Source organism: Neoarius graeffei, chromosome 24, assembly GCF_027579695.1.
Source record: "Neoarius graeffei isolate fNeoGra1 chromosome 24, fNeoGra1.pri, whole genome shotgun sequence".
In the NCBI taxonomy this organism is placed as follows: Eukaryota; Metazoa; Chordata; class Actinopteri; order Siluriformes; family Ariidae; genus Neoarius; species Neoarius graeffei.
The window spans coordinates 9,247,117-9,257,044 of NC_083592.1; the positions used below are offsets into that span (position 1 = coordinate 9,247,117).

General features: G+C 40.1%; 1 protein-coding gene across 1 annotated transcript; it reads left to right on the forward strand.

Annotated features, from left to right (window-relative positions):
* The first annotated feature begins 29 nt into the window (after positions 1 to 29).
* gtf2h2 (general transcription factor IIH, polypeptide 2) lies at positions 30 to 9,776 on the forward strand. Its single transcript, XM_060908041.1, has 15 exons — positions 30 to 347; positions 1,048 to 1,125; positions 1,226 to 1,262; positions 1,355 to 1,441; positions 1,534 to 1,584; positions 1,684 to 1,738; positions 3,229 to 3,334; positions 4,187 to 4,277; positions 4,374 to 4,461; positions 4,693 to 4,800; positions 6,256 to 6,319; positions 7,647 to 7,753; positions 7,853 to 7,955; positions 8,385 to 8,424; positions 8,540 to 9,776. Exons 1-15 carry the CDS (start codon positions 289 to 291, stop codon positions 8,648 to 8,650), a joined length of 1,185 nt encoding a protein of 394 aa, XP_060764024.1. The 5' UTR covers positions 30 to 288; the 3' UTR covers positions 8,651 to 9,776.
* Positions 9,777 to 9,928: the final 152 nt, after the last annotated feature.

Here is a 9,928-nt window from a genome sequence, read left to right on the forward strand (position 1 = left end):
GAGGGGAAGGGTTATGGTGTTGCACACGCTTGTGCAGGAATGAAGCGCTAGCTACCTACATGTTTATTACAACTCAGATAAATTATCATATTTATACATGTAGGCAGTGTGTTTATGTGAAATATAATAAACTAGAATTAGTATTTTGTTTCTGAAAAATAAACTCCGTGCATGAGTTTGTAAGCTAATTATTTTTTTTAGTTTGCTAGCAAAGCTAGGCTAGCTAAAAAAAAATCCGCACACACTTGTTTGTTTTCCCTCATTTTTTAAAAGTTTAATTCTGTAAAAATGATTGATGAGGAACCGGAGAGAGCAAAGCGCTGGGAAGGAGGTTATGAAAGAACATGGTGAGTGAATATTAACCACTAATAACAGTCTGTGTTTCTTTGTTTATAGATATATTCAACAACAACAGCCCAGAATGTTCCTGATTCCCTTTAGACTTGAATTAAAACTTCCGCTTTATCACGGAACTGATTAAATCACGGTGTAGAAATGCTATTAAATTAATCCCAGGTAGAATTGAATACATTTGAATGAAAATCTAGACATAAATACAGACATTTGTTCATGTTGGTGCTCTAAAGCAAGTGAGACGGAGTCCAAATTGTGGCTGTCAGTCCTGAGATCTGACCCCATAACCTTCTGTTCCTAACCCTGACTTTATAACAGCTAAGACACTGGATTTAAGAGTTTAAGATTTAAAAAAAAAAAGCCTAATACACAGTAGTCCAGTGGTTATGATGCCTCAGGTTTTGGGGTTCGATCCTAAGCTTGAGTTACTGTCTCTGTGGGTTTCCAATGGTTTCCTCACACCTCCAAAAACACGCCAGTAGGTAGACTGACTATGGTAAATTCCCCGTGCACGCGTGTGTGAGAGAGAATGATGTACTGGGATGTACTGACTTCGCATCCCTTCCCCATACCATCCCAGGCATTTTCCTGCCTCACCTCCAGTGTTCCCGGGATCCACTGTGACCCTGTCCTGGATAAAATGCTTCCGGAAAATGATTAAAAAAAAATTATTCAATCTGTTCATGTCCTCAGGGAGGTGCTGAAGGAGGATGAGTCCGGGTCCCTGAAAGCCACCGTAGAGGACATTCTCTTCGAGTCCAAACGGAAGAGGTGAGAGTGAGGGAGGGACATGTGTGTATCATGTGTATTATACTAAACAGCACGTATCTGTGCGTGCTGATGTTCAGTGTTGTCACTTGTTGTGTTGTAGAGTGTTTGAGACTCATGGGCAGGTTCGGCTGGGAATGGTGAGCGCTCATTATTATCATCTGACATTTAAAACAACAACAAAAAAAGGTTGACAGTGTTTTGTAATAAAGCTGCTGTAATCTGTGTGCAGATGCGCCACCTGTACCTGGTGATCGACTCGTCTCGGACGATGGAGGACCAGGACCTGAAGCCTAACAGACTCACGTCCTCTCTGAAGGTGAGATCTGATTTCCTCACACTCGCTGTGTGAAGTTAATACACACGAAATGCAAACAAATCCACACACTCGCGCTCTCGTTTCCTCCTCAGCTCATGGAGTATTTTGTTGAAGAATATTTTGACCAGAACCCCATCAGTCAGGTAACATGTAGATTTAATTTTTTTTAACAGTATTGATATGATATTAGCTCATGCTGTTCGAGTTAGTTATCGTTAATTTGTTCCTTTTCTCTTCGGCAGATTGGAATCATCACCACCAAGAACAAACGAGCTGAGAAACTCACCGACCTCGCAGGTAAAAACAGACCGACACAGAGTTTTATCCCTCACACACATGGATCACACATTATTTTAGAGCAGGATAAAGTGAATTGAAGATACATTAAATGAAGCGAATGAGACGTGCTGGAGTAACAATCCTGCTGTAAAAACACGACTATTATTATTAGTTATTACTGCAGTAATTAATAATATCATTTTTATTACAAAAGAAGTAATAATGCTGATTCTACTACTACTACTACTAATATTATTATTATTATGTAGTGGGTTTAGTACATTAAAATGCAGTTTGAAGTGCTTTACAAAGGGAAAAACATTAAAAACAGTATAATGGAAAAATAATTCTAAAATCGTTCAAATGAGCCATGAAATAAACAAGTACATAAGTGATAATAATGAATTGGGTGAGGAAGGGGATTAATTAATTAATTAATTAATTAATTAATTAATTAATTAATTAATTAATTAAAATTATTTATTTCATACAAATTCAACTAAAAATTGCTAATCATAATAATAATGGGCTTTTTATTGTCTAATTTTATTTATTAAATATATAACTTTTAGCTCAGAATTTTACAAGAAAAGTGTGTAAAATTAAATGTTTAATACAAAGTAAAATAAATTGGTCTAGTTGTTGTTGTTATTATTAGTAATAACAATAATCATTTTGGGTTTTTTTTAGTTTGAAGCGTATCCCAAAAAAAACCAGAAAATAGAAATTTTGCCAATAAAAATTTCTAAAAAATAAATCATAAAATAAATAAGCAAAATAGATAAAAATGATTAAGTCGGGTGATGCAGGAAATTATATAATTACTCTATAAACTCTATAGTTAAATTTGTAGTCAATGTAATTAAGTAATTAAATGTAATTCAAATTCTATGTTTGATACAATTTAGAAAAGAAAGAAAGGACAACTTTATTCATCACACACTTGTGAAATTTCCTCTCTGCATTTAATCCATCTGAAGCAGTGAACACACACATGTGCGTGCACACGTGAGCAATGAGCACACACACACACACACCCAGAGCAGTGGGCAGCCATGCTAACAGCGCCCGGGGAGCAGCTGGGAGTTAGGGGCCTCGCTCAAGGGCACCCCAGCCCAAGGCCGTCCCATATTAACCTAACCGCATGTCTTTGGACTGTGGGGGAAACCGGAGCACCCGGAGGAAACCCACACAGACACGGGGAGAACATGCAAACTCCACACAGAAAGGCCCTCGCCGGCCACCGGGTTCGATCCCAGAACCTTCTTGCTGTGAGGCGACAGCGCTAACCACTACACCGTCCAAAAAATTTCATAAATGAATATAAAGCGAGAGGAAGCCTGCAGTAAATTAATCTGTTTGAAGGAGTGTTTTTATCGTGTTGTGAGAGTTCCACAGATGGAGTGTGTGTGAGTCCTGTGAGACTGAGTCACTGTGAGATACAGACAACTAATCTGGCTGATTTCTGTGTTGTGTTTTTTTTTTTTTAACAATTCTCCTTGAACCAGGAAACCCGAAGAAGCACATAGCGGCGTTGAAGAAAGCCGTGGACTCGGGGTGTGTGGGCGAGCCGTCTCTTTACAACGCTATCAGCATCGCCATGCAGACGCTCAAGTGGGTGGAGAATTTACATCACAGACCACACCATGTCTTAGATAATGCCATGTCTCAGATTATATCGTGTTTCAGCATCAGTTTCATATCAACCTGTGAATGCAGGCATATTAGAGATGGAACACTGTTTATTCATCACCTCACAAAGAGTCGATTCAAAGAGTCGATTCCTTCACAAACAACACACCAGTGTTTGTGAAGGAATCGAGTCTTTGAATCGACTCTTGATTCAAATCCTGACTCGTGTATTTGTGTAACTTGAGAGCTGTTCATTTGTGTGAATGATTCAGTGTGATCCGAACGACTCTGCACCAGAACTGAATCTTTTTAATGAATCACAGATCCATGAGCACTGTAATATTCATGCTGTGACTTACTGTATTTGTCAGTGTACATTTATGATGCCTTTCTAATTTTAGATTAGATAGAACTTTATGCAGGCATATTAGAGCTGGAACACTGTTTATTCATCACCTCACAAAGAGTCGATTCCTTCACAAACAACACACCAGTGTTTTAATAATTAACTGTTTTTTTGTAATATACAGTGCAAATTAATGTTATCTTTTAAATTAGAAATCAGAGTAGGATTTCGTTAAACAATTTCAACCATAGTTAGGTAAAGAATAATAATCGACTGGTTAAAATCTCACAGACTTTGTCCGGTTGAAGTAAAAAGCCTAGTGAGTCATTTTGAGGTTTAAAAAAAAAGTTAATCGACTCTGATTTGTGAGCTGAATCAAACGACCTGACTCACTGTAAAGAGAGAATTAACATCATTAGTTGGCTGTGTACATTCTGTCATGTGTCCTGCTCTGATATGACTCTGTGTGTGTGTGTGTGTGTGTGTAGACACATGCCAGGACACACCAGCCGAGAGATTCTAGTCATCTTCAGTAGTCTGACCACCTGCGATCCATCCAACATCTACGACCTCATCAAGGTACCACAGCAGAAACGCTTTTTAACCGAAAAAAGTGCATTTCTCAGATCAAGTGCTGATCTGTTTGTCTGATTAAACATTTTTTCTTTGAAACAGACGCTGAAATCGCTTAGAATCCGAGTGTCTGTGATCGGACTGTCTGCTGAGGTCCGGGTGTGTACCGTTCTCACCAGAGAAACAGGAGGTGGGTGTGTGTGGGTGTGTTTTGTTCCTCTCTTATGATCTGCTTCTCCTCTTTGTGACCCAGTTTCAATGCTGGTGGAGCTCCTGTCAACACACCTTGGTGTGATGTAATAAAGCCAGGATTAACAGAGGGATGGGCTGTAACTGATTGTTAAAATGTCTGATGATGTAATAACACCAGATCGGATTAGATCATATCAGCAGAACCTAATCCTGCCGTGTGCTTTAACAGGAAGCTACAACGTGATCCTGGACGAGAGCCACTTTAAGGAGCTGCTGACGTTCCACGTGAAGCCTCCTCCTGCCAGCTCCTCCTCCGAGTGCTCACTCATCCGCATGGGTAACGCTACAGAACGTAGGAATGTAACGATGTATTGTGCGACGATAAATGATGAGTCAAATCGTGGGAATAAAAATGGAATCAGCCTGCATAATTGCTGAGTTTTTCCTTGCATTGTTGAGACACCAGGGGTGCAATAACATACATTATTATCTATACAGGACACTTTTTCGATGGAATAAAAACGTGTTCTATTCCCTTCTAGCGAGTTTCATTCATTTGGTTTGATAGCATGCAATATTGTTAGCATATCGCTTATCCTACGTGTATTACATCAGTCTACCCAATGGAGAACGAGTGTTGAATATGGTTTACGATATTGCATGGTTGTCAAGACAACATGACATCACACGTCGGAGACGTAAAAATTTCATGCTAGCCAGCGACTGTGACAATTTGTAAACAAACATGGCCGCCAGGCTTGCTGTATTAAATGTGGAAGATTTTGAGAGAGTTTTGAAAGAGAAAGACGCGCTGAACACCCGAAAAGAATGTGTATGTATTATAATAATATTAATGGCTTTTTTCGTGATATATCAGATATATTCCATTCAGCTAGTGTGATAGTCGAAGTCGAGTAGCTGAATGGAATATATCTGATATACCACCAAAAAAAGCCAGCCAATATTATTTAAATAGAGAGAGTGCGCCTGACTTAACTGTAGGCAGAAGTAATACAGCTCTAATGCTGCAAAAACAGGTCTAAAATGTGAAAGAGCTGTTGTGTGATTGTGTGCAAATAGATTTAACAAGAAATCGGAGTTCTCTTTTTACAGACTGCTGAAAGATAAAGAAAAGAGAAGCAAATGGAGGCACTGCAAATGTTCATAAATGTTTTATTACAAAAAAAGGAATATTTGTTAATTTTATTTGTTAGTAATGTTATCATTTTTAATAAAAGGAATATTTTAGTTAATAGGCTGTTATATTTTGCGCCAACCTTTTATAAGAGTTTGTAAAAAAAATATTGTTGGTTATTAAGAAAATTAAACAAAAGGTTTTTTTTTATTTCACAAAAGGAATATTTAAGTTGATAAAGAATAGGAAAATGAATGTTGCACTTTTTGTACTAAAAATTTTATTCATTTAATTTTTTTAAATTGGAAAATCAAAGCGATCTGAAATTGGCCGATTCGTTACATACCAAACATAAAGTCAGCTTTCACACACTACAGTGAACGGGATTCAGTTCCACACGCATTAAACACCGTTGCACACTGAGTCATGATCATGGACAGTGTGCAGATCCAAGTTTGAGAACGATGACAGATCCGAAGGTACTGGAATCCACCCACTGATGAGGACAGGCCACACCTCCTTGACTGTGATTGACAGGCAGAGAGGGCACGCCTCCTTCACTCTATTCTGAACACTGCAGGAATTTACATTCATACAGCATTTAATCAGCCAGAATGAACTGATGGTGTACTGACTGCGTGTCTCTCCTTTCTCCAGGTTTCCCTCAGCACGTCATCGCTTCTGCGTCTGATCAGGACGCCAAGCCTTCCTTCAGCATGTCGTACGTACCGATCACATGATCACATTCTGAGCCAATGAGAAACGTCCTGAGTTATAATGACTGTAGAAGCACACTCCCAAGTGTGTATCAGTACACAGAGTATACATAGTTTTCACTGACGTCACGGCATTCCGGGGAACGCCCCCCAGCTGCCATCTTGTGGGGCAAACAAAACGGACCATCGCCATTACCGGCTACGTTATCTCGGACGAATTTATGAAGTTATATAGTCAGTTTTCTAAAATAAAGATCAACGTCGGCAAAATCAAGCAAACGGAAGTATATAGATACATTGGACGACATCTCACGACAACGGTATGCAGCCAGACTGGCCTTGATTGGGGGAATTGACCCCTACTAAGTGGACAAAGATGCATTTTCAAGTGACTATACAGGGCTGCCATCCATATCGTACCCTGATATTGTGAACTATTTCGTGAATAGTAAAAGTGCCTACACACTTGACGACCTCAAAGCATACAAGTCGCTGGAGTCATACAATTATTTTGTCTGTGGCTGGGTCTGTGAAGTCCACCATATAAAAACAAGTGAGAGCCATGTCCTAATCACAGCCAAGGTATGTAAACATGGGAATTTTAGAGCTCTCAACACTGCATATAAATATATGTGTGTGTGTGTATAATATCGAGTTGATTTAAGACAAATTTTACATGCATTAGTGCTATTACAGTACCATGTCAGTGTACAATGTAAACGTACACTCAGCGGTTCCAGTTAGGCATTCTCCAGAGATTGTTTACACGATGTTTTGGTTTCCAAAAACAAACTTAAACACAGTTGATTGTTTATTTAAACAACTTACCACTTATAAAATGATCGGAGCAGACTTTGCTGTGTTTGGAAGGCTGATAATCCTTGTGGTTGATTCTCGCAAGCCATAGATTTCTCCTTTGTATGCCGAGTTTCTTTGTTTGCTCGCCTTCGTGCTCCCGTACAGTGGGAATTCCATAAAAGCTCCGCTTGACGTCATCATCTGACCTATTACGACAGCCGTGAATACAACAGGTGTGCACCATTGCTAGCTTTAAATAGCCTGCTTGGGTTCTTTTGAAGACTTTGTACTCGCGCGTTACAATGTGTGCTCAGTGACCCGTACGGTAAGCTTGCCCCACAAGATGGCCGCCACTAGGGAATCCCCGACTCTGTGACGTCATGTGAAAACTATGTATAGTGTTACAGACATTTGTTTAATAATCTGGAACATTTAACAGCCTGTTAGGAGGACAGAGGTGCATCTGTGTATGTGATTTGGTCAGTGAACATGGTGTTTGTATGTATTTATGAATGTGTGTGCGCGCGCGCTCAGGCACTTGGAGAGCTCAGACGGAGGGCCAGGACTCAGTCTCGGTGGTTATTACTGTCCCCAGTGCAGAGCCAAATACAGTGAGCTGCCTGTGGAGTGTAAAGTGTGTGGTACGTCCTGATGTGAAGCTGAGATTTAACGTTCCTCTCACACATTCTGTGCTCAGATAGCGCTGATTGTGTGTGTGTGTGTGTGTGTGTGATGCTCAGGTCTGACGCTGGTCTCTGCCCCTCACCTGGCTCGCTCCTTCCACCATCTCTTCCCCCTGGAAGCGTTTCAGGAGTGTCCTCTAGAGGAGCACACAGGAGACAGGTGTGTGTTTTTATATTTACATACGGTTTATAGTGTGTGTGTGTGTGTGTGTGTGTGTGTGGTAATTAAAGTCATACCAAACACTCAGATAACACTGCTAACACTCTGGCGGTTTACTTAACGGACAGGTTGCCTGGGTCAGTGTAAAGGTTTGGGGCTGGACTTCCTGTTAAAATGAGCAAATAAATGAAGCAATTACTATTTTCATAAACGCGCTGTACGGTCGTGCTTTCCAAAGTTGAATATCTGATAACCACAGATCAGTGAGGGACAGAATGAGAGTAGTAGTGATGATGATGATGTTTTCATGCTAGTGCTAATAATGACCACATCAGTGATCTGCCACCAAAATATCTGCTCAGTCGTGGTCCTTTTTCTTTCTTTTTTTAAACGCGTGGTACACACAGTAACGCGTTTCTCCTCACTCAGGTTCTGTCAAGCCTGTCAAGGAGAGCTGAAGGACAAAAGTGTGAGTTTCACGTCTTTTTGTGTCGCCAGTGGCTCGTTTTTATATTCAAACAAAATCTGTAATTTTTCAAATTGTATATTCTGGGTTACTGTTTTTCTCTTAATCCCCTCCGCAGGTGTTCGTGTGTCCAGTGTGTGCGAGTGTGTTCTGTGTGGAGTGTGACGTGTTTATTCATGACACGCTCCACTGTTGTCCGTGCTGTATACAGAAACAGGGGGCTTCCTGAGGACGGAGTTTAAATAACACACACGCGCACACATCCCACATTCCTCAGCTACGCTTCTGCTTTTTACTGGAACCTTCTGGATTCACTGGAAGATTACAGCTTTCGGCGAAGAAGCTGATTCACAATTGTGTGTGCGCGCCTGATTTTCGTGCACCTAAAATGGGTGTGAAATGTGTGTCAACTAAATTATACATCATAGATCAAGGTCAGGTGACTCCACTGCTTCCAGCCGTATTATCACACACACCTACCTCATAAAGATCCTGATTAGATGGGTAATAAACAGCTATTAGGAACAGGGTGTATGGTGTTATTGTACTGTCTGTCTGCTGGCTGTAAGAGCCTGGAGACGCCCAGCGTTCCCAAACGTGAGCAGCGGGGCTCCCAGGAAGCCACTGGAGCAAAATTCGCTGTGCTTTCTAAGTGGGAGGGGCAAACTTTTTGTTCTCTCGTCAGTCACAGCGATACTAGCCAATCGTGGGTGTCGGTGAGGTTCGGTATGCGGAAGAGGGTTGATGGTGCTTTCACCCTACCAGGTGGGTGGGAATTGACAGCACTGATTTAAAGAAAATGGTATTGAATTCTGAATACAAAACAATTTGGAAATAGTTTTACCACACTGAAGTTGATTATTTTCTCATTACAGCATGTTCCTAAGTGTCCTACTGTTCTTGCACAACAATTTGTTAACTATTTTTGTTTATTAAATAATGACTCATTTTTTTTTATCCTTTTAATGTTGTGGCTTGTATTCGTGTGTGTGTGTGTGTGTGTGTGTGTGTGTTAGAGTAAGACAGTATGGATTCAGAGGAAAAAAAAACAACCCATACACCTGTCCATCATTCCTGGTGTACTGTACACTCCTGCATATTATAAATCCTGGAGTTATCTAGACTGCTCATTTTAATAGAAGGTAAAATACGGTATTGTTTTTCAAGACGCAGTACGCGCACTCTGTGACGGAATGAGACTAAAATCCCAAATTAATAATTACATTACCTCACATCCACATGTAAAACTAATGTGGTCGGAATAGGGCTCTGGAAGGACATTTTCCAGAAAAGCTTTGTGTCAGTATTTATTATGGTGAGAGAGAAAAAGAGTGAGTAATTAAAATCACTGGGTTTTTTTTTTAAAGTCAGTGTCCGATCATAGACAAAAGCTGTAAAAAAAAAAGTGAATTAAAGGATGAGATGGTAAACAACAGCAGAGAGCTTTTTCTTTTTTCTTTTTAAAAAAAATAGATTATATTGTAGTGAGTGGAATAGTGCGGAAGTT

Excerpts from the sequence above, each read along its gene's own strand:
- gtf2h2 (XM_060908041.1), top strand. The coding sequence starts at position 289 with ATGATTGATGAGGAACCGGAGAGAGCAAAGCGCTGGGAAGGAGGTTAT. Across the intron at positions 1,442-1,533 it reads GACTCACGTCCTCTCTGAAG|CTCATGGAGTATTTTGTTGA; the intron begins GTGAGATCTGAT and ends TTTCCTCCTCAG. Across the intron at positions 4,801-6,255 it reads GTGCTCACTCATCCGCATGG|GTTTCCCTCAGCACGTCATC; the intron begins GTAACGCTACAG and ends TCCTTTCTCCAG.